This window comes from Syngnathus typhle, linkage group LG2 (genome assembly GCF_033458585.1).
Source record: "Syngnathus typhle isolate RoL2023-S1 ecotype Sweden linkage group LG2, RoL_Styp_1.0, whole genome shotgun sequence".
NCBI lineage: Eukaryota > Metazoa > Chordata > Actinopteri > Syngnathiformes > Syngnathidae > Syngnathus > Syngnathus typhle.
The window spans coordinates 7,537,434-7,564,468 of record NC_083739.1 but is presented as its reverse complement, the minus strand read 5'-3'; the positions used below and the strand labels follow the sequence as shown (position 1 = coordinate 7,564,468).

Here is a 27,035-nt window from a genome sequence, read left to right as displayed (position 1 = left end):
AGGAAACCAGGTGTAGGATGCATTTATAGTTTTAATAAGCATAACAATGTGCTAGTGTTCTGAAGAAATGCCAAGAGGAGGATGTCAGTGTGGATTTTTATGCAGCGATTCGGTACGAGCAGATAGATGCTCTTCTCAGATCGCATTCAGCAGTTGTCCACCAGCTTTCATCTGAAAGACACAGTTGGGGCATGTGAGGCAACAGGTTGGGTCACCATTTAGTTGCTCTTAGCGCCGCAGTGCAAAGACTAAAGTCAATACTTTATCAATAGCAAATACTGCAAGTTATCTGAGCCGGTCCGATTAGTAGTACAGCTCAAAGTGTGACTGAGGTCAGTAAAACTGCCTCAAAGACTTATGCAATCGCATCAGTTCATTATTATTATTATTATTAAGGAGATGGAAAGTCTCCAGATTTTAACTAGCGTCTTTAGGTGCATAAAATTATATTTATTTCAAAACAGACTGATAGTTTGCTTCTGTTGAAAAAAAAAAAAAAAAAACATTTATAATTCTATATGAACCTCTACATAAAACTGCTCTTACATGATCGTAATCTGCTATTGCTGAAATATATTGTTCTTTATTTACTCTTGTAATGTGATTACTGAATATGTGCATTTGACAAACATGGGTGGACATGAACTTAAACCTGGTACAGAAAAATGCCTGTGTAGAGGATTTCTTATGTCTCACCTATCTTGAACATCTCCACGCAGACAGGCTTGTCCGTGTGAATGTTGGGCTGACCGGGCATCCAGTCACTGTAATTCATCTGTGAGCCATCGAGCCATGAGGCCTGCTGGTTCTGCAGCATTTCAAATATTCATGCATTGTGTGGTAATCCAGTCTACAACCAATATGATATAGTGAAATATGAAAAGGCTGTGTTTTGTATAAGTAAGGTTATAGTCAATGGCAGTGCTACAAAAAACATTTACTTCCAAGTCCAACGGTCAATGTTTGAACTAAGGTAAGAATAACACTGTTCTGGAGATAACATAATCTGACTAGACTCTCCTTGGCCTGCATTCAGGGTCACTATGTCTCATTAATAAAAACTGACAGGAAATGTTTTATATCTCATTAATTGAAGTCCATTTCCTTAGTTCAGTGTAGGAGCACGTATTCAGCGTTTGGTGGATGAAAGGGACTTGCCTTAACCGTGGCCCCCAACCACGTCAACTGTGGGCTGCGCTCACCGCCGTTGGTAACCATGGAAACCAGGCGGGAATGAAGGTCGGCACTTGTAACAGATGCCAGCTCAGCGTCTGGGTTACGAGCTTTACATAAATCCTGAAGACAAACGTGCAAATGGATAAAAAAAAAATGTATACGCAAAAATAAAACTATCTAAAATTTAGTCACCTGTGCTTCTTTGAAGGCCAATGGTGTTGGGTTGAACTCATAGCACTTTCCATCAATGACCTCTCCATTACAGCTCTGTTTTTGGAGCCTGGAGATGGAACGGTCAGCTTCTTCTTTTAAGCCACTACTGATGGAGTCTGTAGGTTCAGTTCCTTGTCTGAAACCAGCTGGGATCGACATGAAGGGTTCAGTTCCCTGTCTGAAACCATCTGGGATGGACATGAAGGGTTGGGTTCCCTGTCTGAACCCATCTGGGATCGGCATAAAGGGTTCTGTTCCCTGTCTGAAACTATCTGGGATGGACATGAAGGGTTCGGTTCCCTGTCTGAAACCATCTGGGACGGACATGGAAGGTTCTGTTCCCTGTCTGAAACCATCTGGAATGGTCAAGAAGGGTTCGGATCCCTGTCTGAAACCGTCTGGGATAGACATGGAAGGTTCCGTTCCCTGTCTGAAACCATTTGGAATTTTCAAGATGGGTTCAGTCCCCTGTCTGAAACCATCTGGAATAGACGCAAAGGGCTCAATTTCTAGTTTAAAGTCACTCCTGATAGGGTTTGTAGGTTCAGTTCCTTGTCTGAAACCTTTTGGCAAAGACATGAATGGTTCAGTTCCCTGTCTAAAACCATCTGGGATAGAAATGGAAGGTTCCGTTCCCTGTTTGAAACCATCTGGTACAGAAATGGAAGGTTCCGTTCCCTGTTTGAAACCATCTGGAACAGAAATGGAAGGTTCCGTTCCCTGTTTGAAACCATCTGGAATAGTAATGGAAGGTTCCGTTCCCTGTTTGAAACCATCTGGAATAGAAATGGAAGGTTCCGTTCCCTGTTTGAAACCATCTGGGATCGCCACAAATGGTTCGGTTCCCTGTCTAAAACCATCTGGGATTGACATGAAGGGTTCTGTTCCCTGTCTAAAACCATCTGGAAGGCGAGAAGAAGGGGAGGGTTCCTCAACTCGAACCCAACCACCTCCATTCCTCTGCGCTGGCACATCCATAGGGACTGAAAGACAATTTGCAGACACCAAAGACATTTGTCAATCAAATTATGCATTTCAGATGAAATCTTACTTTATATTAACACTCGACATTGATTTAGAAGTTACCCTCATTTGCCAACCAGTGTTTTGCCTCTGCCTTTCCCAGACCCTCTTCAAGGAGGTTGTTGGTCAAAGCTACAGATGAGCAAGCATTCAGTTAAACCGCATGTTGAATAAATTGTACAATATTTAGGCCAAAGGATTGAGACAGGCCTCTTAATCCAGTCAACAAATCAACCAGGGGGGGCTTTAGATCACATTCATTCAGCATTCTGAATAAGACACTATACGTATATCATTTTGTGGAAACAGTTTGGGGTAAGGCCCAAATATGTTTGTCTATCTGGTGCACCTGTCATCTCATTGATGTGGTCCTGCACCAAGCCGTTGTCAAAGAATCGCTTGGATGGCTCGGTTCCTTGCTGAAAGCTATCAGGAACATGTCCGACGATGTCGTTCTGCTGAGAGTCAGACAACCCGATGGGCGATGACGCCTTGGGCAATCCTCTCAGAGGTGCGATGGGAGCAGCTTGCAGTCCTGTGGCAGAACTTAATTAAACTGTGTTCGGACTGAGAAGTCCTAGTCAGGAATTGACTACAGAATAGGCTTTAAAGTGAAAATCGCACTTATTTCCAGTTGAACAAATAACCTTTGTCAAGGATAGATAACTTGAAATTAATGGTTGCCAAATGTGCTACTTTGATAACCACAACTGTATAAAGTCATGCTATAAATCAACTGTCTCAATCTAATCTCAGGACAGTCGTTCAGGAGGTCAATTGGTGTGATTACATAACTGTACAGTACGCTGTTGTGATGACAGGGAATTAATTATCATAAATAATATCGTTATAATATTGTTCCATCGTTTTGCTGTATTTCGTTGGAGCCGGAATACAGTAATCCCTCGTTTATCGCGGATAATTGGTTCCAAAGACCACCCGCGATAAGTGAAATCCGTGAAGTACGGTCACCAATAAGAAGTACTGGGCAGGCTAACGAGTTATCGGAAAGATACTAATTCGTGATTGTGCCAGCACGCGAAAATGGACTTCTAAAGGAATGTGAACAAACATATGGAGCAATACTACATTATCCTAAAGGTTAGACACACGTTTCCTCAATTTAGAAGTTTTATTTTGAGTTTTAAATGTTCTTTTAATTTTGAAAAAAAATCCGCGATGTAGTGAAGACACGATAAACCAAACGCGAAGTAGCGAGGGATCACTGTAATCTACTATCCATCTAGCACAGTACTATTTAGGGCTTGTCCTCATTAGGGCTGTGGGTGAGCTGCAGCCCAGCCCAGCCCAGCTAACTTTAGGCAAACAAAACCCGTGAAAATGGAAGAGTGTTCTACCATTTACATATTGTAGTTTCTTACCTGACAGTGTCAGGAACAGCAGCAACAGCACTGACTTGGACATCCTGCACAAGACAGGTTTTTCCTCACACAAACTCCATGTAATATAAACCTTTAGAAGAATCAGCAAATATGGGTTCCTTACCTGATGTGGCACCGTTAAACAGCGAGCAACTCGCCAACGCAAGAGGCAAAGCATATATAGACTGTACCTGGGTTGTAAACGGCAAAGCAGCCAATGACAAGCGATATTTTTAATCATATTATTTGTTATCTTCCATATGATTTGCCCTTTGCCCTTTCAGTTTAATGCTGATGCAGCAGCAACTAATAACGGTTTCTCAGTCACTTCAAAGTCACTACAGTCTGTGCCTGGAAAATTCACATTTTAATTTTCCAATGATGAAAAGTTTGCTGAATACATGTGTGAAAGTTGTGAGGTTAAGTACCTCCACCAATATTAAGAACTACTGCTCTAGAAATTGTCCTTGTTTGTGTTTTAAAGACAACATTGAAAACATTTGAAACCAAACTATAGATGCAAGGGTTAATTGATATATTGTTAATTATCAAATTAATGATCACATCTGCTTTTACTTTGGAAAACCAACCTTCTGACATTTTTCCAAACAAGGCAGCTGTCACGGATCGGAATGGAGCAGGGGGCCCAAATGCAGCTTGGGCCCGGGTTTGTTGAAGGGAAAAGGTGGTTGGAAGAGAGGATGAGGGGACAAACCAACAGAACCGGCTAACTAACATGACTTCCTAACAAAACCAACAGGACGGACCGACAGACTGGTTAACAGACACGGAACTGACCGACAAAGACGTGAGACATCAATACATCAACGATCCGACAGGAGTGACACCCAGGCAGGACTTATATACGCGACAGGTAACGAAAGGTAGGTGACTTTGATTAGTACATTGATTGAGAGTAGACACAGGAAGGGAGGGGCGAGCACACAGACGCTGACAGAAATAATGACAACCCACACATAATGGATTGACAGGGGGCGGTCTTGACACCAGTAACTGAATCGTTATTATTTTAAGTTTGTTTGTTTTCTTCACTGTCAATTTGAAATGATGTGGGTTTTTTTGTTTTTTTTTAATATAGGGATCCAATTCCAGTCCAGTCCAATCCAATTCAACGATTAATCAACAAAATAATTGACAGATTAATTTCCTGTGACATGTTTTTGGCAGCATCCCATGTAAATTCGCTAATGCAGGGGTTTTCCAACGTTTAAAAATCTAAAAAAATATAACGTGCATACGAAATATAAACAAGGACTCGGTCTATAATGCAACAAATCACTTTTAAAGGTTGTTTTATACTTAGCAGCAATATAACGGGGACTTGATTCACCATAATAACCCTGATTTATCAATAAAGAATGAACAGACCATGATGCTTTTATTTTTGTATGAACTGATTAAATCTCTGCGCAATAACCTTAGACTAGTGTCACGACCACTGATGTGTTTGACGTTAATTTCCGGTTTCGCAAGAAATAATGACAATTACACTTCAAAATAAGTTTAACTTTAACGCTAGTCTGCCATTGTGTACTTAAAAAATATCCATACTGCTTGTGACCTCATATTTTATATTCATATATATGTTTAGTGTCCAACAAACTAGAGCAGGCCAGCGTCCCTAAATAGGCAATGGTAGAACTTTTATTCTGAAACTATAACCAGAAGTTGCCCGCTACGGCTCTTTGCGTCAACAAGCAATGCATTAGCCAAACAAACACATTTAAAGGGAAGTGTGTCATCATAGAAATCAAGTTTATGTTTGTTTCAACGATTTGCTTTCTTTTGTTGCTGTCAATTTCATGTCCCCGTTGTGGTTGCTTTCGTTGTGCCCACGCCGTCAACAAGCACGGCAGGAAGTCAGCGGTCGGTTACGCAATGCGCGTGACACTGACCGAGTGACTCCTGGTAGCTTTAAGTAACTTGCTAGCTTGCTAGCGCGCAAGGTGAGAGAAAGCTCGCATTGCATCGTGACGAGCTGATCAAGTGCCTTCAAGTGTGCTATTGCACATATTCTTCGTATTCCCAATGGCGTCACTGCTGACAGCTTTCCGAAGAATAGCCCACGCTGGTGTTCGTGAATATGCCCTGAGGACGGCAGCAAGTTGTGGTGCTTCGGGGCTGAATGCTTATAGGAGTTTCGCTACCGTCACGCAGCAGCTGAGGTAGGTCGTGAGACTCAGGCAGCGCAAATATCACAAATATGGATGGTGCAACGAGCCGGTCATTTTCTCTGTTGTCTTCGGTACATAAGTCAAATTCATCCATATTTGCTCACGCCTGCTAACAGTTGCCGCACCGGCTAAAACGATTCTCCGATTATGCCCAGCCGTGGTCCCCACTCTGAGTTTTAATCTACAACCCCAGGCAAAAAAAGAGGGGGGAAAAGGCAATAATAGTAAATGATCATCATAAAAATATTTATCTTTTGAGCGTAATTTTAATTAATAGTACATTTTTGTAGAGCAAGTAAAGGGGAAAAATGGAATTTCAATTGAGGGAAGATTTTTCGGAATCATCCGGTAATTTTCAGTTCTGAAACAAATTCCTGCATCAGATTGAATTTCTAGTCGACAGGTAATTGAGTGATCGCACTTAGGAGAGTTGTGGGAAATCGGTTGACATGAATTATTGATTTATTGAATTGATTCAACACAAGATGCCAGTTGAAACAGAGAATCATTAAACTTACTACTTAAAAAGGTAAAACATCACCGAATGTTGGTTGTTCCCACTTAATAGTGACCTGGTAGACCATTGAAGTTTTCCCCCCCCTCAGAATAAAGCGAGTGTTGCTAAAAAGCTAGAAGAGTGGCAGTTTGAATAAAAAATGTTTTTGTGACAAATCTGTGATTTATTTTTCTCTCTCCAGAATTACAATTTTAAATGCTAATCCTCCTGGAGTGGTGATTCCATAAATTTTCCCAAGCGTACTACTATGGTGGTTTCTGAAGAGCAAGTAAAACCACCTTAAAGGGTATTAAACTTTCCAAGTATTAATGTATTGGCCAACATTCAAATCCAGTAAAGTAATGCAATTAATCAAAAATCTGCTTGAGAACAAAATCCTGATTATACAAACAATAATTTAGTTTTTGCTACAAAACAAGAAAATGTTTGATTGGGGGAAAAAAGTGTACTATCCTGGTTAAAAATTATTCGAAGCCACCGTAACAAGATAGGGTGAGGCAATATGCTTTTGACTGTGACCATATTTGATTGCACAAAATGTCTTTTCATCCCAAAAAAAATAGAACATCAAGCTCAAGATTAACATTGAACTTGGTTAGATGCTAAACATCCCGTTAAAATTTGACTCGATTAGACTATAAAACGATGTCAACATTTCGGGAACACCTTGTACTATTTCTTCAGCAAGTACAAACCCGTGTTAGCTTTGTTAGTTGGCTGCACTTCTCATCCCACCCGTGAAAGGAGTTTAGAGAGACGGCTGATTGTACGTGTTCTACTTGGGAGGTTGCTTGAACCTTGAGTTGATCTTGCGTTGAAAAGATTTGTCATGGGCGCTCAAGGCTGCAGCCATCCGTCTCGTTTTTTTTTTAGGGGGGGTTGGGGGCTTCAATGTTAGTAAGCAACTTTCTGTTTTTCCAGAGCGATAAAGCGTTTGTGGGGTTTACTTGGTAAAGCCTTGCCTTAAAAGGTCAAGTGCTGCAGGAGAGAATTCGACTTTGTCTGATTAGTGTTTAGTCGCGTTATGCACGGTTTTGCCGTCATGGTTACTAAAAAAAGGTCTCAGAGTTGAATACAATGAAGGAGTGGGGTTAAAAAAAAAAGTTGTGATCTTTTTACCCCGTAGGGATGTGCTCAATGGTTTACTTCCGTGCAGGTCGGAAAACAAGGTGACGGTCCACTTCATCAACAGAGACGGCGAGAAGATAACGGCCAAGGGCTCTCCCGGGGACTCGCTGCTCGACGTCGTCATCAATGAAGATCTCGACTTTGATGGCTTCGGTTTGTAAACGGCCAAACTTAGCAGACGTGTATGAACGCTGCTTATACATGAAGATAACTCATCATGTTTGGCCACAGGAGCATGCGAGGGGACGCTAGCGTGCTCCACCTGTCATCTCATCTTTGACGAGGACGTCTACAAAAAACTGGGCCCCATCACGGACGAGGAAATGGACATGCTGGATTTAGCGTACGGCCTGACTGACACGTAAGAACACACTTGGTGTTTTTGATAGGACTTTTTGAAGGAAGTTTGTTTCAAATAGTGTTTTTAAACTTACAGATATACTTACCTTTTTATTTCTGTATTGAAATCACAGAGATCGACAAATAACTTACAAAATAAGTGAATGTCTCCTTTCCCCTGTAGATCGCGTCTGGGTTGCCAGATCTGTCTGAGCAAGTCCCTGGAGGGCATGGTGGCTCGTGTTCCAGAGAGCGTCGCAGACATTCGACAAAGTCAAGATGGCTCTTCTTAGCAACGTTTTGCAGGAGACGGTCGGTGAAGCTTGGTGGGCTGCCAAAACTGTCATTTGTAGTCTACGATGGACTATCAAAACAAAGAAGAAAAAAACTCTGTGGTACATCCAAGGACTGATCAGGCAAACAAAATGTGACCGACGTGCTTGCAAAGCTCATTCAGCAAGTATATTTTTATTGTAATTCTGTCATTGGTCATCTTGACAGTTTGCCATCTTTTATGTAACCTTAGAATTTTATCACGTGATTGTACATAGAACACATTTGTGTATAGGGAAAACCGATAATAATAAAAGAATTAACCTTTGTAATAGCATAGTGAGCTGCATTTTTGTACATTGGGCAAGGGGTCATAAGAGCATTTGGAGGGTCCAGTTTGTGACTTCACATTCAGGAACCCCACACTTGTTTGCTTGGATTCTTTCTTGTGATATCAGTCTTGGAGAGAAGAGTTTGATGAGCAGTGGTGAAGATTGAGCACCACTACCATGCCACAACCAGAGCTAATAATGGCCACTGACATGGAGGAGAACTGAATGTAACCTCTCTTTCCCCCATTTTAAGTTTTTTTTTTTTTGGTTTGGTTTTTGTTTTGTTTTTTTATAAATCATTGGAGTTTTTTTTTTCCCCCAACCCGTATGACATTTCTCCAAGCGCTCAAACAGTCGGAGTGCTGACAGCCGAGGAGATGCCGACATGACTGTGACAATACGTTTATGGTGACATGTCCACTAGATGGCGTATTCACACTTTCACTCTTGAAATAATTCATTTTGGTCATGGACAATAAGTACACTACTTTTAGTCAGTTAACTACAAAGTACATAACGGCTATTCCTATCCTGATATTTCCTTTCCTAAGCCAGCTGCATGTAAACTCAATGGTCAAGCTACTAGTGAGTTTCGAGATTTGACCTAATACTCATCACTGGTAGGTGCGTTTGTATGTACGTTGGAGGCAGAGTCCTTTTCCATGCACTCTTGTTGAGTTAAGGACAATCTGTGGTCTTTCCTCAGCCAAGAGTTGGGGTGGGGACTCCTGCAGCTTTTCAAAGTACCCCATTTAATATGCTCTTTGGCTGGACACGCTTTGTGACTTGTCTCCTGCCATTCAAGTCTGGCTAAGGCAAGCGGCCTTGCGACGATGGATGTGGAAGGAGTAGATGCTTGAGTCTGCGTCGGTGCAAGGGAGTTGGGGTTCGAGGACAAGTTGGAGGAGCTGGTTTCCATGGTCGCCAGCGACATTCTGTACTTCTGCTGAGGCCCTGACTTTGAGGCATGCTCGCCTTTGTCATCATCCTCTTCATCATCGCCGGTGAGACCGTCCGTGCTCCCAGACTGAATCTTTGCTATGTGCACTAATGCAGGCTCAGAGCGTCGACGCTGTCTGTGTATGCTGTGCAGGGAAATGGTGTCCAGGGTACAGGAGGAGAGGTCCACATCTTGGATCAGCCCGCCACCCTTCAGCGCCTGGTAGTTAGTATGCCGCACGTTTGGCTCATGGTCCTGCTCATAGTCGCTGAAGGTGAGGACCGAGTCCAGACTTCCTGGTTTGGATCGGAGACGTCTGCCGCAAAAGCTCGGCGACCCTGCGCTGCTGGTATCCAATTCGTTCTCTAGACTGTCATAGGAAGAGTCTGTCATCCACTTGTCTGAGAACCAGGGAAACGTGAAAAGATTATGTGACAAGATTGTGAGTGATCATCAAAGTAGACACAAAATGTTGATGATCAAACAAGATGATCACAACTACCGTCGAGTCGTGTCTCCTGTGTGTTGAGTGGTGAGTCTCCGAAGAGAGAGGTGTGCTCCTCTCCCACAATTTGCTGGCAGTGTTCTATCATGAATCTCACCAAGTCACAAACCTGCATTAAAGCACATAAACTCTTAACTGATTTTTGAAGTCATTTTTTTGTCATAATTTAAGGTTATATCAAGCTTAGATTACATAACTGGACTAACTTCAGTGCTTACTGATCTTAGTTAAAAGTAGTAAAATGTAGTTTTCCATTCTAGCTAGTTATCATTGTTTTGGGATATGTCACAAAGCAAACTACTTGGTCAGATTTTTATTATTATTTAATTCATTTATTTGTTTTGATTATTTTTTTTATTTATGAATAAATATGGTTTTATTAAAAATAAATAAATTGAAAATTATTTTTTTAACATGCCACACAGGGTGTTGACACGGGCCAATATGCAGCCCAAGAACCACCACTTGGCTAGACAGTGAACAATGTGAGCCAAAGATGTTTTCAAAGTTATATTTAAGTTCAAGGAACATTATTTATATTTTAGAGAGAGAGAGAGCAGTATGAGTAAAAAAAAAAAAAAAATTCTGTCACAGTATGATAAAGTGGTGCATCCAGGGAGGGCTATTGTTAGTCAGCAGTCAAGATGAGACATTGACTCATTTTGTTGACATCAGCAGCCATTAGAAACAAATACATAATTGACATCCTTCGCTCACTTGCCTTCCTAGTTCCTTCGTTCTCTGCCTCTGGGCTGCACAATGCACCGGGAGGCCAAAGCATGCTGGGTGCGATGCATATCGCCAGGTTGAAGCCGGTCATCTGGTTCTCGCGAGCGTTGCCTCGAATAGCGTGCAGCACGGCCAGCACGTAGCGTAGTAATAAGGTGTTGTCTTTGGGCAGACGACGCATCATCCTGCAGGAAAAACAATTGCTCAATGTTGCTAAATTGAAACTTTTAAAAACATTCTTTTATGTTTAAAACTATAAATTGACGAACAGATGCGTCTAGAGCTTGCTATATTTCAATCTATTCTTCTCTTTTAACAACAGGCTACTAAAAGAAGGATTATTGATCGAATGGGGTTGGTCGGTGGTTTAGCACACCTTTGTATCTCTTGCACCCGCTCCTCCTCCCCCTCTTCATCAAGCAGCACATCCATCCATTCTTCATGTAGCTCACAACACAATAGGCTGCCGGGGATGTTGCGCAGGAAGTCCTAGTAAACATCAGTGGCCAACCAGTGAGGGAGGATGTTGTTTCGATTAGAAGAAAAGGAAAAAACAAAAGGTCAAGGTGACATTTGGACCATGATCTAGTTAAAAAATCCATAAAGAGTGCCAAGATTAGAGTCCTTGTCCATTAGCAATAACAGGGATTAGAATGCAGATTAAGGACCCTCCGAACATTATGTCCTGCTAATGTGGATGTGCAGGAGGAGATTAAAGGCCAAGCCAGAGATGTGGGTCATCATAACGGCTTACTTTGAAGACGCCGGCAATAATGAAGATGTGGTCCCGTGTGAGCGGTGGAAGGAACTCGCCAGCATCCAGTGAGTCCCGCAGTTCCCTGACGGCCCGAGCCCCCGCCGGGCGCCGAAAGATGCCCCGCGTCCTCGGGCCTTCGTGATACAGCAGCTCCAGCATGTCCTGGTGTGAGAGAGCATCCATGATGCGATGTTAGGTCAAAAACTGGGAATTTATTATAAGGGTATCTTATTTATGCATAAATAGAAACATTTGGTTTTGTTATAAGCAGACATCCATGTCTGAGTGTCAACACCCACCATCACGGGCTTTGGTAGAGCGTCTTCGACACACACGGCACTGAGGGGCCGGCCGAACAGGCAGCAGCCCTGAGAAGCGCTCCCCGTGGATGACGTCATCTTAGGGGAGGAACCTCGCAGAAAGGCCCAAGTGATGAGGGAGCGCCTTCTTTTTAATGGCTTCTGGGGGAACTCTGACCAAGACAGTAGTAAAACAAAGTGGTGACTCGTCAAAAGAGGGCGCTGGAGTGAAGAGGTAGGATGTACTGACAAATTGTCTGAAATTTAATTTCTGAATCTACGGGCAACAGCTTTGATGGGCATTCCTGCAGTCAGCATGCCAACTGCATGCTCCTGTGATAAAACTGGGAATTATATTTGAGGGAAATTGTCTTTTGTGTCAATTGAGCTAACCCGTCACCACTTGCGGTTGAAGCGTTTCTTCGGGCCGGGCTTTCAGGATGAACTGGCACCGCTTGTGCGCCTGCAGCTGCTCCGCCTGCACGGCCCAGTCTGGTGCCATAGCGCTGTGGGTCAACGTTTGTCGCAGGTGACTCATGTAGATACTGAAGGGGAACTCGTGACCTGAGGCAGAGGAGAACCGTGGCCACAATTGAATTTATTTGCAAACTTCAGTACTCCTGATTACAAAGAAGAAAAATGAGTGGATGACTATGGAAGTGTATGTGACCGTGAACACACCCATCTATTCATTTGTTTTAGATTAAAGGAGCAGAAAACAGGAATTCTGCATATGCAATGGAGATGACCCAAAGTTATTGACTAACCAATGAGCGGATAAGGCGTATTGTCCCTCTTGGAAAGGATCCAGAGCTGGTAGTCCTTTGCATTACCCTGAACACATTTAGGCCACAGTGATTTTTTTTTTTAAGAATAAATGATAGAGGATTTTTTAAAAAAATGTACGCAGAGGATTGTACAGATTCACTACTTGTATGCTACTCACAATTATGCTAAACTGCTGCAGAGCCAGTCGGATCACCTCATTGGTCGAGTCAGAGTTACTGACGGGCAAAGTTTGGGTCTAAATGGTGAAAAAATAATTACAACCAATAGGTGCAAAATATAGTACATATCTGTAGAGGTTTTGTTTTGCTTACAACAGCATAAGTATTAAGCCCCTTCCCATATACTCGGAGAGGAATGGTTTTTGGTTCTTCTTTCTCTTTTTCCTCTTTAATGCGACTGCAGAGAAAATGAAAAGGTTTTATACACAAACATGCATTGATGTAAAGCACTTACTTTTTCACGTGAGACAGCCATTTCTCTTTTTGTTCCGGTGAGCTGACAGGGACATGTCAAACCAAATTTGAGGCATAAACATTTGACAAACAAATAAATGCCCTGTGTGTGTGTTTACCTGAATGTCACGACAGTGTTACAGGTGGGCCATCCAATGACAAAGCTCCTCTCGAGGCAGGTGCTTCCCTCACACACCTCCTCCATGCAACTTGCTGTCCACATTTCACAAACACGCGCCAGGGCCTTCTGCTTGAACTGGTTGGCTGATCTGATAATGTAACATGAAGGTTGTGTCCATTTGCCTCACGACAACACGCAAACTCAGGTGTGTGTTTACTTGGCTTTGGCGATCACCAGGATGTCTGTGAAGAGGAAGAGGTGCCTGTCCTGAGTCTGCATGCCTGTTTTCAACTGAGTGTGCCCATGTAGAAGGAAGAACCTGTCGGGCACTTTCAGGAAGGACTGGACCAACGAGCATGTTTCCGGGAACACAGGAACTGGGAGGCTCTCTCTGGAAGAGCAGAATTATCGTTGAAGAAGTGTTGCTTGCAAGTCTTTTTTTCCATGACAACAGATTGTCAGCAGTTTGAGATGCTTTACGGATGTCACACTGCTCCAACACCTAGTAAAGTTTACAGTCACTATCTACAGCAAGGATTTGTTCTTAATAAATGATGCAGCTGAAAACACTATTTGTGCAAAATTAAACAAAGGCCAAAATTGTGGGCTTACAAATCAAAAACATGCACGTTAGGTTTATTGCAGATTCAAGATTTTGCTGGTGTTTGAGTGAAATAGGTGAATTTCTCTGATGTTCCAATGAAATGAAAATGAACTGCTTCACGTAGGTCATGCGCTGTGCGTTGGAAGAATTTTACCTGGAAAGTGTCTTGGACCTGGAGAGAGCTTTTCTGATGACAAGAGAGGGTGCGGACTGACGCCGAAGGCTTTGGAACTTCACCCGCTAAAACAGACACAAATATAAAGAATGTGTGGGATGCCATAAACAAAAGTGTTGAGGTTTGTTGCAGGATTTAATTGTACCAGGTCACACACATGCTTGAGATATTCTTGCACGATATTGGACTGGTGGAACATTTTGAAATGACAAGTGCATTGGCTACTTGCCTCCCCTTTGCCCAACAGAGCAACTCAGAGTCCACTTTTATCCCAGCTCAAGGTTCCTCAATTCTGAATTAATAGGCCACATATTTGAGGCATTGTAATATTGTGAAATACTGTTGATCCAGCCGAGTCACAAGGGAACAAACATTCCTCACAGAGCACACTTTAAATTTAGTGCTCATAATGATTCTTATTTGTAATCACTTTTGAAATATGTTTGTCTAATTAGGTTTCTTACAATCCCCCTGTATAATTAGTAGTGTTAATATCTGTTTAGCAAAATAATTTCTGCATTCAACAATAAATATATGATTTTTAATGGACAGCAACAAGATGTTACAATATCTACCCGTCTGTTGTCGCTTTGTTCCGCACCCTGGCTCAGTCCTTCGTGTGGATGTTGCGGAGACATGTCATCCATCTGATCAGCGTCCAGCTGTCCTCACACAATCTAATCCCATTAATCAGATCCGAAAGGACGAAAACAGCTCAATGCGTTGGAAGTTGCAAGAAACTTTCAGCCTGTCAATGAAGTAATACGGAGAGAAGAATGATATTCTAAATTGTCAACGTGGCCTCAATGGGGAAAGCTGCAACAGCCACAAGCGTCTTGTCTTTGTGGATTAGCCACCTCTTAATGCTTCTGGACTCATTGCAGAGGCGGTGCTTGAATGCAAGAAAAAGTTGCGTCTATTTTTAGAAGTTGCTCTCAATTTGTTGGAACAAGACAACGCCATCGTAACGCTTAACAAGTTCCTTTACATTTTGACAGATGAAACTATGTGATTTAAGGGGGACAGTTGGAAGTAAAGATGGAATTTTATTGTACTGCATGCCATGCACATGACCTTTGGCCAGAAGTATGTACAAGTGCTTCTACTGTAGGTAGCTGTACCTTGCATAAGTATATATGTTTCTGATGACTTATTAAGGCCTGAGCAGCCATTGCTGCAAGTTTTTTTTTACTCCATAAAGGATCGTGCTGTCAAGCAATTTATTTAATTGTTTATTCATAGTTAATCGCACATTTTATTTATTGTCACAAAATCCCTTGATTTTTTTCTGATCCATTATTTTAGCAAATTTTGATACCATTACCATGAGGATTAATTTTCCTATGTAGACTTTTTTTTTTTTAATTGTAATCATTTATATTAAAGTCACAATATAAAGTCACTATATATTTTTTTACATGTATATATATATATATATAGTGACTTTATATAGTGACTTTATTGTGAACCCTCGTGGTCTCGCAGGTTTATATATATATATATATATATATATATATATATATATATATATATATATATATATATATATATAAACCTGCGAGACCACGGGGGTTCACATTGATAAGAAAAACTGAAAAACTGAGATCAAGTTAATCGATTGAGATTTAGTGTCTGAGAAGTGGGCCACAAACTGGGCTAAAGCCAAATCAGGACAGTAAGTGCTCCTTCCCCAAATTGGCGCCCATCAGCCCCATTTAAATTGGATCGCTACAATGATGACTTTTCCTGATGTTGATAATGAGCAGCCTTGGGCGCGTCAGAGAAAAGAACACTTTTAATTCCACATTGAGAAAAGTATTGATTTATTCCATGATGTCACGTTTCAACAAATCTGGGTAGAACCCTAACACACATTTCAAATCCCAAGAGTTTGGTGAGTTATGTTACACAACACCCAAAATTGCAGAAATGCGCACAAATATTTTTGGGGCAGGAGCTCAAACCAATAAAAATGGGCAACTTCATTTGAGACTTTTTGACTCACTAGTTTGATTGGGGGGAAATTAACAGCATCCTTGAATTCACCTTAATGCATTTTAAATTGTTTCTTTTAACACAACACATTTGGTACGGAAAAAAAAGTAAACAAAGACTGTATCTGAGTCAAGCATGTACAAGAAGTCATCTCTTGCCTTACTCAATTTTTTTTCGCAGAATGCATTACTGCATATAGGTTTTGTAGTAGAAATATTAAATGTAAAAACATAGTATGGCCAGTCCAAAAGAATCATAACGAAAAGCGCTGAGATGTGGGAAAAAAAATAGTAGCGATCAGCACGCATTCACATTTGATGAAGTCGGGAAGTAAGGAGGTCACTGTGAATAGCGGGGTCGCTTGCTATTTGGCCCATCAAACACTCCATCTACAGGACTCCCCCCTCCATACATGGGTGACGGACCCTGTGCTGTTGTTGACGGTGGCTGCTGCTGCGGCGCCGGCTGCTGCTGCTGCTGTTGCTTAGGTGACTCCACCTCCGCTCGTCCTGCCAACAAGCTACTCAGCGGATATCTGTCACCTCGCTACAGTATCACAGCAGAAAGGAATATGTTGGTCCTCAGATAATCATATTATTAGTGCAGTGTGTCCAAAGTTGTTTTGATCCCAGTCATAAATAACAGATTGGGAGGCTGATGGGGCAGTGAAAGAGCTAGAGAAACTGTCAAATTTGTTCTCTTTTTTTCTTTTTAAATTAGAAAAATGTTTTCAATAATTCATTGATCGATACAAGCCTAGTCTACCTATCAGTAGGGCGGTTGTTGCATTAGGTTCCTCCACCAAAACAAGCCCTCCCATTTATTAAAGCACAGTCGGAGCCACATAAATAAATTACCATGTTGCCATTTTCAGACATGTTTGCAGTAGCCTCTGGGATGATGGCGTTGCCCCTTCCACCCATGTTCATCATCTGACCCTGGTTAGCGCTGGGCCCTGTCGGGGCCTGGTTGAAGCCATCTACATACAAAACAATTCAGGGTAGGTTGGTTGGTCATGTTCCCCGTGAGACTCATTTCAAAGGCAACTCAGCCAACTAACTAGCGTCATCTGCATTGATGTTTGTTCTTACGGAAGTCATTACATTAAATTTAGCTCAAGAAGCACCAGATGAAAAATCCAAAGAATTTTGAATTATCTTTGCATTTCAATCATGCAGTATATTTGATACAAGATTTAACTATCAGCCACCATCACTGTATTCTGTTACTGCAGCTTTTATGTTGTCATGGACAATACTGTTTTTTTCCCCTCCTTTGTTTGCATTTTAAAGGGCTCCCAAAAACATACTGTACAAGATCAAAATACTAATTGATTATGAAGGAGCCGTTTCTAATGCAAAACACACACATGGAAGGAACAACAAAGGAAGTAATCTTGCACCCGTTCTTGCATCGACTGCGGTTGACACAATCATGGCCATACCTGCCATATTAATGGCTCCACGAGGGCCCAGATCAGCCACTCTCATTTCCTGTTCTCTCTGAAAAAGTCAAGAACAACTTTGATATGGACAACCCTGCTTTGGTGGAAATTTGCGACGTGCGGTGAACCGAGGACTTAAGAGTACGGTCGAAGCAATCAATGCGTCAAATCAAAACTATGACAAAGTCACAATTCATGTCAATATTGAGGGAAATGTGCTTGAAACACTTCTTTTTTTTTTAAAGGCAATCCCATGTTGATGTGTGATGCACAAATACAAATCTCATCTGTTTTGACTTTTAACAGTTTTGGAAAATGAAGCTTCAAAGATGCTTCATGAACCAGTTATTGTATTTTTGACTCATGTTGATGGCATTATTGGTTTAAAGGGAGAGGTTTAAAAAATAGCAAGTCTGTGCTTTCAGTCAAATGTTGACCAGAGTTCCATCTAGAGGAGTAATAAAAAAATACAACTGGTTCATAAAGCATCCTCAAAGCTTTATTTTCCCATCACTGGGCAAAATATTAAAATATTCAAGTGGAGGTTTTTGTGTGTTTGATGGCATGACTATGTTGTACTTACATTGTCCTGGTAGGCTGGTTTAAAGGTATCTGGTTGGCGCCTCAGCTCTTCCTGCTCTCTCTGTGTTCTCATCATTTCTTCCTCTCTGCGTCTTCTCTCCTCCTCATGCCTGCGGAGACGCACATGTTAAGGAAAGAAGAGCCACTGTACACTGAATGGTGCCAGTCAAGAAGGGCTGCCAAGATTAGCCAACTACGTAGTCACAATTAGTCAACAATCAAAACAGTCAACAGTGACTGCTAACTGGAATTATCAATAGATTCCAAAAGTTAGGACACATTTCACTATTACGTTATGGAAGCAAACATACCTCAACTCTATCTGCTTTCGTCTGTGAAGCTCCTGGTTGCGCAACTCCTCCAATCGCCTGAGCTCCTCTTGACGTCTCATTAGATCTGGAGAGGGTGATAATGTTAAGGAGAAGTAGCAAGTGAGAGCATTCTAATAACTGAATTGACTCGAAAGCTTGCACTTGCAGTAATTAGCTAAAACGGTTCAAATGGATCCTACCATGCCTCATTAACATGAGCTGATGTTCATGTTTTGCCGACTCTAGTTCGGCTTCCAGCTTCTCTTTGGCTTCTTTAATGCTTTTGTCAATCTGATCTCGCTGCTGTTTCACCAACTCGTCAAGAGCTTTCCAGCGAGACGAATATTCAAACTCAAATGTTCCCGGCTGAGCGAAATGCGGTGTTTGTGATCGTTCCCTGATGACAGACAAGCAGTGTTTCACGTCACCAAACCCTCTTATAATCCACCACTCCTTTAACTCACTTGAGGTACTTTGGAGTTATTGAGAACATCTTTTCAGGCAATCCTTCTACATCATCAAAATGCTCTGTGGGCTCTACAATGGCTGGGCAGGGTGTGCTAAGGAGAAAAACAAAAACATACATGTTGAATCTTCTATCCTGTAATGTGCAATGCCCATAAAGATTTTAATTCTACTTTTGTCTATATTGCACATCATTTCATAAAAAAAACAACAACAACCATACGCTGTTAGCAGCAAGGCGCCCTCTGTGCAGCGTTCCAGAGCTTTACGTGCGGCCGTTTTGCTTGCAAACTCCACGAAGCCTTTACCAGTGGGCCGCCCACGGTCATCCGTCACAACGATACATCGTTCCACCGGGCCAAATTGAGAAAAGGCCTGGAAGCATAAGGTGAGTCAATATTATCACTACTTACGAGCTTTTGTTTTGTCTACATTACCTGTTCCAAAAGCTCATTCGTGACAACAGGTAAAAGGTTGCGCACAGTGAGTGCGGCGCCATGTGCAGCAATGCGGATCCTGATTGGTCGATTATTCAAGAACGTCCCATCCAGCTCTGCTTTTGCAATCTCTGCAAGTGTACGGCTCTCCTGGAGGACAGAAACAAATAAGTGTCCTTACATGAATGGAAATATTTTAACTGTATACTGCACTGTATAAACATGAAAACCTGGTCCCTAAGTGATCTTCAATTCAAAATCCGAACTGAACCTCCACACAATTCCACAAAAATGAAATATTGGTAACTTGCACAAATACATGATGCACTAACACTTGACTGAAAAGTAATAGTTGCTAAAAACGCTTATGTATCACTTTCTAATCGTAATTATATTCAAATCAAACAAACAATGAAACAACACGGTAACTATTTACTTTTATTTAAAAGTGTAAATTTTAGAACCGATCTTGCACGATACAATATTAGACTGAATATGAAATAAGCAGTTGTGGAAATAAGGATTTATTTATGAAATGTGTACATACCAAACGAATAAACCCGAATCCTCGCTCTCTATTGATAAATACTTCGGCTGTATTTCCATATTTAGCGAATAAATGGATGAATTCCTCCTCGGGTAGATCCAGCGGCAGATTGGAAACAAAAAGACGCGATCGCTGTGTGAATGTTTTCTCGCCTGGCTTCCTAAAACTTGAAATATCAAGTGTCATTTGCACTGGAGCCTGGGCGTTTTCCACCGCGGCTCCTTCGGATCCTTCAGCCGCAGACAACTGCTCAGCAGGCGCCGCTGGACTGCCTTTGTTGGTCGGCGTTAGCTCGTCTTCTGCAGCGGGGGAGTTTTCGCCACTTTTAGGTGGTGGCGGTGGACTGCTACTTTGCGGGTTTGCTAACTGTACATCATGGTCAGCCATAGTTAAAAAATAATCTTGGTAACGCAGTATAAATAGTAAATTGGAGAGGTAAACAGCTTGAAAGGCAATGGAGAACTTAGTTTCAATATGGCGACAGATGCGTGCGCATCTTGTTACCGGAAGTAACCGGTATATATGTCCGCCTACGGACAAATAAGAAAAAAATCATTGTTGACCGGTATGCTAAGCACGTGACGTCTGACATGACGTAAAAATATATTACTTTTATTTAATTTTAATTTAATTCTAGTTCTGGTCATATTTGGAGATTATTGTCACAAAAGACGCTGATATTATATTTGCTGTACACATAACATTAAACTTTGCAACATCTTTTATTAAACGTCTCTCTTGATTCGAATCCACAAATTCTAATTAACAATGATCAAAACAACAAAGAATTAACCTGGTAAATCATGTTTAAATTGTAAATAATTTTTTAAGTTTCACAATTGTCCCAAATCAAAATACTCTATCATACAGATCAGTGAAATTTATGAGGATAGAATTGAACATAATCAGTAAATTTATATACTTATGTGTCTGTGCTGTGTTTTTGCACTCACAATCTGCAAATGTCAGCCTCTGTTCCCAGGGGTCTAATGTTGTTTTTATTGGGGCATGAGAAAGAAAAAAATTTGCAGCACAACAATCCAGAACATTGCCCGAGGATGTAAGTGGAAAAAGAATCAAAGGCTGATCTTCAACAACTACTGATCTCAATTCAGTGGTAAAAACCAGGTCATACAGTCTGTTACCCATTTCAATGACATCTCAGTGAATCAAAGCACTAATGCCCCAAAAAGGTGCACAGAGATCAAATGAAAAGAGAGCTGAATGTGGAAAATGGAGCAAACTGAAGTTGGCGATGGATGCAGAGTTTAAATTTTGCTAAATTATTCAAAGACAGCCCAACAAACATTTTATAGAAAGGTCTAAAAGAAAATGCTTTTTACAAACCCGATGATGGACATTTCCCATTGATAAGTTCCACACGTGGAATACATATATAATACAGTACAGAATTTAAAACAGTACAGTGCGCGTATGTGCGGGCGCAAAGACGAAGTTGTAGGTGACGTCACGTGACAAACGTGTCGAGTTCAGACGCAACACGTCCATTGTCAAGGTGGATCGCGTCAAATTACACAGATGGAGTCTTTCACTTGTTTTCTTGACGAGAGGCAGTGAAATGTTTTTGTTTTTTCTTTCTTTCAAAAGACCTCACCTTGAAAGGCAGGGGGCCTCGCTTCGCAGAATTCCCTGTCAACAAAAATGAACTGTCTGACTGATAAGCTTGCTCACCCCCGCTGCGATGACGTAAGTAAATCACACACTGACGTGATCCCACACACTAAGACTTCCCCCCCCCCCCCCACCCCTTGATAATGTTACTTTTCTTGTTCAATTAATCTTAAAGATGATCTCATTTGTAGAAGGATAGATTAGTTCAAAATTTTAAAGCATGGCGATCGTGGGCAGCACACAGTTTTATGAGGATAAGTATATACTTTCACTTGTGCAGTGCTACACCACTGAAAAATCAGCAATAATAAGAAACATACTAAACGATTGTCAATTAAAACTAAGTCATCTTTTTAAAGGCATAGTGTATGTATGCTCATCATTACTTATGATCGTTGTGATTTCATGTAATTCTTTTGTTTCTCTTGTTAGTCTCCAATTGAACCTAAATATCTGCGGTGCAGCAACTTAAACATGCCCCTGCTGGCCACTGATTTTTTCAAAAGCGAATTACAGTTGTACCTAGATGGCTTAACCACTGAGTAAGTAAATGATAACAAAGATTAAGTCATTCATCTGACAGAACTGTAACTGTGGGCTAACTGCTGATTCTCCCTGCAGGACGTGGGACCTCATAGAATATGGTCATTTTGATTGCAATGCCTTTATGGTGCTGTTGAAAATGTGGCAAAGCATCTTATACAAAATCTCCCAAGAGGTGCTGAGTGTTGTATTGCCTCAGGTGGAAGAGCACGCCCAGTTCCTCGTGTAAGTCTCCTGCCTCGACCCACACGCAGTACAAACACGAGCAGGGGAGAAACAGTCAAATCTGGACAATTGTGTTTTCCTTCCTTTGTAGGAATGATTGTGACTCTCCGCAACGGGCGCTCAACTACTCCTGCGTGACCGTGGATGATATCCACGCATGTATTTGGGACTCGCTTCTGCTGGCTCTCAAAGACACAATCAACGCCAGCGAAATTAAGTCTCAATGCAGCGAGCACCTGCTGGAGTTGGTCGCTACAAAGGTGTCCAAGACTGTGAACACAGCACTGTCCGAAATCTCATTGCAGCTGGATTCGCCGCCAAACCTGGACGTGCCTCATCAAGTGTCTGAAATAGGTGAAATTACATTACAATCAATCACGGTTCTTAGAGACTGCTTGGAAAACATGAGGCTGGCGCGTCGCTATGGATTCGAAGAGAACTGCGCAGACAGCGATTCATCGGAAGATGTAGCCAACTTGCTGGTGGCTCCTCTTCCCAGTCCGGTACAAGCCCCCGGGAAGGCAGAAATGCACCTTCACGTTCAGAAGCCCATTGAGGTGCACACCAAGACAGGAAACCTTTGTCTTCACCCGGCAGAAGAAACATGGACAAAGAAAGAAAATATATTTTGTACTGTGTTCTTGTGGAAGCTAATGGACCATATTGCTCACTCCAACGCCAAATCGGTGCTGGAGATGGACATTGACTGGATGTTAGCCAGGCTAAAGAGCACGGTCGTAGAAACACGTCCAAAACACCCACAGAACATAGGCGACTTCCACATTGACATCTACAAGGACCTCTGTCAGGAATTTGGATCTAAGGAGCGTCTATATTATTCAATGGTGTGCTGTCAACTTGTATTCGTAGAAGCTCTTGCTAGGACTTTGAAAAACCATCTCGAGTCACCAAAAAAGAAGGACTTTTTTACTACGGTTAAATCTTTTTTTAAGAAAAGGACCACTAAAGTCTCTCTGGCCGGTGAGCATGGACGGGCTAGCCTGCTGGCTCTCACCAACACCAGTGAATGCTGACATAGGACCAAAATGGAAGATTACTCAATTGTGCTTCCAAAGAGAAAAGCAAAAAAAGAGCAATGCTTAAAAGGGTAGCCTGACGTCACTTTATTGGGTCAGCAGCTGAATCCATAAATACTTAGTGAGATTGCCCTCTGAAAACTGCTGAGGATTAGGGCTGACTGTATCCTCGAGAAGTCCCACCCTGTCTGCTGACATTTCCGTGTGACAGTGAAGGTGTGAGGAGGAGGTTGCAGGGCCAGCACAGAGCTGCTGTGGATCATTCTAGTCCGCTTTGCTTGGTAGCAGTGTGGTACATGCGCTTTACATATAGACAAATAAAAACCACACACGCTCTCCTTAGCCAAGCCTTTTTCACGACATTGGATTGACTCGCAGAACCAGGAAAACTATTCAACCTCATCGTCCAATTCATGTGAGAGTCCTTGTAGTCGTGTGACGGCGCCGCTGTGGGTCGGCGCGTTGGTGAAAACCGTGCCCACAAACTGAGGCGTTCCTCTCAGAATGTGTTGGATAACCGTGCAGGAGCCTGACGTCTCGATGCGGAAGCCAGAATGCCGTGGCTCCTTTCCTGTTTGTCCCGCGCTTGAACTAAGCGGGGACGCAAAGAACTGTCGGGAAAAGAAAACGATAGCAATGACCACGTGTTTGAAATAAAAAGAACAGGGTTAAGAAACTGATCCGCGTACAATGATGCCCTTCATTGCCAATGCAATGTGAACAACAATTGGGTAAGAACGTCATTTTAGTGCGTCATACTGTAATGCTCAATATATTTATCATCCCTAATATTGGGGACGCCTCCTTAATGGGCAGACAATCTATTTAAATGTAACTCAAACAATTCCGTTTTTACAAAGACAGTCAATTGCGATTCACTCATTCAAAGAGGTGCTGTATCCATTTAACAATAATGTCTGACATGATTCACTCAAAGAGGTGCTGTATTCATTTAACAATAATGTCTGACGTAGTTTCCAGTGGGCTGGAACAGGACCGCACCATATATTTTTTTCTGCTCAGGTAATTAAAATATATATATTTTTTTTATTCAGATCTAGCTCTTGAGCTTGTGCAAGTGTCTACATGGTTACAGAACATAATGCAGCTAAAGAACTCACAGGTTCTCCTGTTGTCGGATCGATAAAGTCAGCCCAGTAGCCTGCAGTCCACAGTGCAAAACACATCTCCTTAGCACCCGTCATAAACTGCAGAGAGGACAAAGGACAGTGAGAATCTCCTCCGGCATCTCATAGATAAACCTCAAATTGTTGAATGTTAAAAAAGCAACAACGTGTTGATTTCATTTACTTGTGAAATTTGAATTGTCCCGGTCAGGCTAGCGTAAAGCACCAGCTAAGAGCCTAATGAGGACAAAAAGTTGATCCACCTTTAAATAAAGGTTCCACACAAACCCTCAAGACTCACTTTGCTGAGTAGCTGCTCTCTGTCTGGCTCCGCCTCCTTGCAGCGACCGCTCCTTTGCGAGACCGTCACAACTGTGATGGAAGTGTTTGGGACTGTCGGGAACAAGAGCTCCAAATCTGGCAACACAAATATTATATAGTTAATAATTTACGGACCAGCATTTTACCTGAACTATTTCGGTAAAACTCAAATAGAAGCAGCTCTCACCTTTCCTTAACAGCTCAGGACAGGAACTTATGGAGCAATCTGTGTCTGTTTGATTGAAGTACTGCTCAGCTTTGTGGAGGCGCTTGGATATGGGGCCCAGTTTCCCCTAATGAGCAACACACCCAGAGCAAAATTTCAATGCAAGTGCTGATAGACAGAAGGAAACACTGGTTTCAAATCTGGGTTGTTTGCAGGTTTAAATGAGCCAAACTTAAAGAATATGTGACCTTTTGAAGAACAATGATCTCTCATTCACTAAATGTAGTGAACCCCTGCTATTTGCGGGGGACAGGGAAAAGCGAATATCCCCAAGTACGTCACTGTATAATCATTAGGGTGAGTGGTGAAAATTGGCCCAATATTAGATCGAGTGAAAGGTTTACAAAGGGCCCCCTCACATCGGGATGACTGATCCATTAATGATTCTAACCTGAAACTCGTGAACAAACTGGGCTAGGATGAACTGTTGTCTTTCTGTGCTGCTCAGGGCCGTTAGCACATCAGGCAAAGTCCTGCCGACTGGCAAATTTTTCTTCTCTTCCACACCGTCCAGATGGCTGTCAAAGCCTACATTGCCTGGTAACTGGAAGCGTTGGTCCTGAGGTCCAAAAGGTCCCATGTTTTCATCGGGCCACACGGTTCTCGGGCCTGCAGAGACAATTATGCATATACATTTAAAACCAACATGGTGAATTGCTGAAACATTCTAATTCTCAACACAAGTCATTTATTGAATCAGTTATTGAAAAATAAGAAACAGTTGACGTGACACTGCATGGAAAGTTGGTAGCCTAGTGGACAAGCAATAGTTTTCGCCACGTAGAAAAATGTAAGGCCTTACATTTCCCTTTTTTAATTTTAGACTTTGTAAGACAGGATTACATGACAACTTCAAAATCAATTATTCTTTACTTTTTCCACTAATGTGAAAATTAATACATTTAAAAATACACAATATTTTAAACATTCAAAAGGGGACATTAGCTAAAAAAAAAAAGTTCAATATTTAGAAGCATACCTGAATCTGTATGCGATACAGATATGTAAGGTTCATCTGGATTTGCAGTAGAGAAAGTTCTGACTCTGGACACTTTCAGAGCCGCTAATATTTGCCGACCTAGGGTCTGAGATCGGACCAGCCGGCCTCCACCGCACAAAACCTACAAAGTACCAGAAGCATCACATTAATGGTGACTTGATCATATAAAAACACTACACAGTTATGCATTTTTTTCAAGTCAGGCTTAGTTTGACAGTTCAATGAAGTCAATGTTTATATATGCTGATTTCTGTTCGCATTTCTAACGATAAGCTCTCAATAAACAAACGACTTCAGTATCATCACCTCATGCTAACCGGATGGTAGTTAACACACTTACGAGAAGCTATAAATTTGGTACTTACTGTGCTGGGCATCGCTGGGAGTCAACTTCTGCTTTCTTTATAAACCGTCTGACCTGGTCGAAAACAAAAATGGAATGCAATCGTTGTATAACAACATACACGAGTCATTTAGCAAGTGAAAGTTGGAGCTAACTGGACATGCTAGCTGAGGTTCGTTACGACACACACACACGCGCCCACAGTAGATGACGCAATGATGTGTTTACGTATTTATTGAATTTTACGCAGGTGAAAACAACATTAACTTTACAAGTCTTACAACTTCGACAGACAGCGTCTAATGGCGTTGGAGATTTGGAAAAAACATCGATGGCAAATCAGCTGATCTTGTTTTGACATTTCCCCATTTTAATCGTCGGGGTATGTAATTCAAGTTTAGAACGCATGACCGGAGACACACTCAATTTTAATGTACAACACACTGTGCTATCTCCGAACTAAGTAATTAATATAAGAATAAAGTACACAGTGTTCTTACCTGGTCTTAGCGTACGACCTTCGCAAAACAACTACGGAAAGCAACTAAGGACCTGCGGCGCACGCGCTGTTTGAGCGGCGTCAGCTGTCAAACCTACCACAAGATGGCAGCAAAGAAAATAGAATTCTGGACGGAGATGGTGTTGGAGTTGAGTTTTATTTGATCTATCCATCCATTTTCCATACCACTTGTCCCCACGGGGGTCGCGGGCGTGCTGGAGCCTATCCGAGCAGTCATCGGGCAGTAGGTGGGGGACACCCTGAACTGGTTGCCAGCCAATCACAGGGCACACAGAGACGAACAACCACCTGCACTGCACTCACACCTAGGGGTAATTTGGAGTGCTCAATC

At 41.9% G+C, this 27,035-nt stretch overlaps 5 protein-coding genes across 6 annotated transcripts; 1 reads left to right on the top strand and 4 right to left on the bottom strand.

The window, feature by feature from the left end:
* Positions 1 to 13: 13 nt before the first annotated feature.
* Positions 14 to 3,926, bottom strand: LOC133171151 (uncharacterized). Its single transcript, XM_061304322.1, has 8 exons — positions 3,919 to 3,926; positions 3,795 to 3,838; positions 2,762 to 2,947; positions 2,476 to 2,544; positions 1,369 to 2,372; positions 1,159 to 1,296; positions 697 to 808; positions 14 to 171 (listed from the first exon to the last, which is right to left on the bottom strand). The coding sequence occupies exons 2-8, from the start codon at positions 3,835 to 3,837 to the stop codon at positions 98 to 100; spliced, it is 1,626 nt and encodes a 541-aa protein (XP_061160306.1). The 5' UTR covers position 3,838; positions 3,919 to 3,926; the 3' UTR covers positions 14 to 97.
* Positions 3,927 to 5,500: 1,574 nt separating this feature from the next.
* fdx1 (ferredoxin 1) lies at positions 5,501 to 8,583 on the top strand. Its single transcript, XM_061272682.1, has 4 exons — positions 5,501 to 5,980; positions 7,663 to 7,787; positions 7,866 to 7,995; positions 8,158 to 8,583. The coding sequence occupies exons 1-4, from the start codon at positions 5,844 to 5,846 to the stop codon at positions 8,264 to 8,266; spliced, it is 501 nt and encodes a 166-aa protein (XP_061128666.1). The 5' UTR covers positions 5,501 to 5,843; the 3' UTR covers positions 8,267 to 8,583.
* A 232-nt stretch (positions 8,584 to 8,815) lies between these two features.
* On the bottom strand, positions 8,816 to 14,785 carry LOC133150260 (rho GTPase-activating protein 20-like). The gene is made up of 15 exons (XM_061272683.1): positions 14,525 to 14,785; positions 13,929 to 14,014; positions 13,388 to 13,561; positions 13,169 to 13,318; positions 13,051 to 13,092; positions 12,909 to 12,993; positions 12,755 to 12,832; positions 12,576 to 12,642; positions 12,202 to 12,372; positions 11,809 to 11,981; positions 11,507 to 11,671; positions 11,129 to 11,241; positions 10,745 to 10,937; positions 10,021 to 10,132; positions 8,816 to 9,919 (listed from the first exon to the last, which is right to left on the bottom strand). The coding sequence occupies exons 1-15, from the start codon at positions 14,594 to 14,596 to the stop codon at positions 9,183 to 9,185; spliced, it is 2,418 nt and encodes an 805-aa protein (XP_061128667.1). The 5' UTR covers positions 14,597 to 14,785; the 3' UTR covers positions 8,816 to 9,182.
* Positions 14,786 to 15,755: 970 nt separating this feature from the next.
* On the bottom strand, positions 15,756 to 20,230 carry pspc1 (paraspeckle component 1). 2 transcript variants are annotated; one of them, XM_061272439.1, is made up of 10 exons: positions 19,731 to 20,230; positions 19,184 to 19,333; positions 18,970 to 19,121; positions 18,746 to 18,841; positions 18,482 to 18,678; positions 18,282 to 18,366; positions 17,972 to 18,080; positions 17,389 to 17,446; positions 16,802 to 16,923; positions 15,756 to 16,490 (listed from the first exon to the last, which is right to left on the bottom strand). In XM_061272439.1, exons 1-10 carry the CDS (start codon positions 20,115 to 20,117, stop codon positions 16,284 to 16,286), a joined length of 1,563 nt encoding a protein of 520 aa, XP_061128423.1. In that variant the 5' UTR covers positions 20,118 to 20,230; the 3' UTR covers positions 15,756 to 16,283. The 2 variants fall into 2 exon arrangements, 1 of the variants encoding a protein (XP_061128423.1); XR_009713735.1 differs by lacking the exon at positions 17,389 to 17,446 and having other exon boundaries at positions 16,344 to 16,490.
* Positions 20,231 to 23,230: 3,000 nt separating this feature from the next.
* Positions 23,231 to 26,782, bottom strand: mmadhca (metabolism of cobalamin associated Da). The gene is made up of 8 exons (XM_061272731.1): positions 26,685 to 26,782; positions 26,207 to 26,259; positions 25,821 to 25,962; positions 25,233 to 25,450; positions 24,803 to 24,908; positions 24,596 to 24,711; positions 24,289 to 24,375; positions 23,231 to 23,778 (listed from the first exon to the last, which is right to left on the bottom strand). Exons 2-8 carry the CDS (start codon positions 26,216 to 26,218, stop codon positions 23,557 to 23,559), a joined length of 903 nt encoding a protein of 300 aa, XP_061128715.1. The 5' UTR covers positions 26,219 to 26,259; positions 26,685 to 26,782; the 3' UTR covers positions 23,231 to 23,556.
* Positions 26,783 to 27,035: the final 253 nt, after the last annotated feature.

What these genes read in the sequence shown, in the direction of transcription:
- LOC133171151 (XM_061304322.1), bottom strand. Translation starts at nt 3,837, where the DNA reads ATGTCCAAGTCAGTGCTGTTGCTGCTGTTCCTGACACTGTCAG. An exon ending in TGGCCTTCAAAGAAGCACAG is followed by an intron (nt 1,297 to 1,368) that starts GTGACTAAATTT and finishes GTTTGTCTTCAG; the next exon opens with GATTTATGTAAAGCTCGTAA. An exon ending in GGTTGGGGGCCACGGTTAAG is followed by an intron (nt 809 to 1,158) that starts GCAAGTCCCTTT and finishes GAAATGCTGCAG; the next exon opens with AACCAGCAGGCCTCATGGCT.
- fdx1 (XM_061272682.1), top strand. Translation starts at nt 5,844, where the DNA reads ATGGCGTCACTGCTGACAGCTTTCCGAAGAATAGCCCACGCTGGTGTT. An exon ending in ACCGTCACGCAGCAGCTGAG is followed by an intron (nt 5,981 to 7,662) that starts GTAGGTCGTGAG and finishes ACTTCCGTGCAG; the next exon opens with GTCGGAAAACAAGGTGACGG. An exon ending in TCTCGACTTTGATGGCTTCG is followed by an intron (nt 7,788 to 7,865) that starts GTTTGTAAACGG and finishes GTTTGGCCACAG; the next exon opens with GAGCATGCGAGGGGACGCTA.
- LOC133150260 (XM_061272683.1), bottom strand. Translation starts at nt 14,596, where the DNA reads ATGGATGACATGTCTCCGCAACATCCACACGAAGGACTGAGCCAGGGT. An exon ending in CTGGTGATCGCCAAAGCCAA is followed by an intron (nt 13,319 to 13,387) that starts GTAAACACACAC and finishes TTACATTATCAG; the next exon opens with ATCAGCCAACCAGTTCAAGC. An exon ending in AGAACGAAGGAACTAGGAAG is followed by an intron (nt 10,133 to 10,744) that starts GCAAGTGAGCGA and finishes GCTTTAATGCAG; the next exon opens with GTTTGTGACTTGGTGAGATT.
- pspc1 (XM_061272439.1), bottom strand. Translation starts at nt 20,117, where the DNA reads ATGGCTGACCATGATGTACAGTTAGCAAACCCGCAAAGTAGCAGTCCA. An exon ending in GATTCGGGTTTATTCGTTTG is followed by an intron (nt 19,334 to 19,730) that starts GTATGTACACAT and finishes TCTGTCCTCCAG; the next exon opens with GAGAGCCGTACACTTGCAGA. An exon ending in CGAATGAGCTTTTGGAACAG is followed by an intron (nt 19,122 to 19,183) that starts GTAATGTAGACA and finishes TTATGCTTCCAG; the next exon opens with GCCTTTTCTCAATTTGGCCC.
- mmadhca (XM_061272731.1), bottom strand. An exon ending in TGTATCGCATACAGATTCAG is followed by an intron (nt 25,451 to 25,820) that starts GTATGCTTCTAA and finishes TTGTCTCTGCAG; the next exon opens with GCCCGAGAACCGTGTGGCCC. An exon ending in ATCCGACAACAGGAGAACCT is followed by an intron (nt 23,779 to 24,288) that starts GTGAGTTCTTTA and finishes TTTTCCCGACAG; the next exon opens with TTCTTTGCGTCCCCGCTTAG.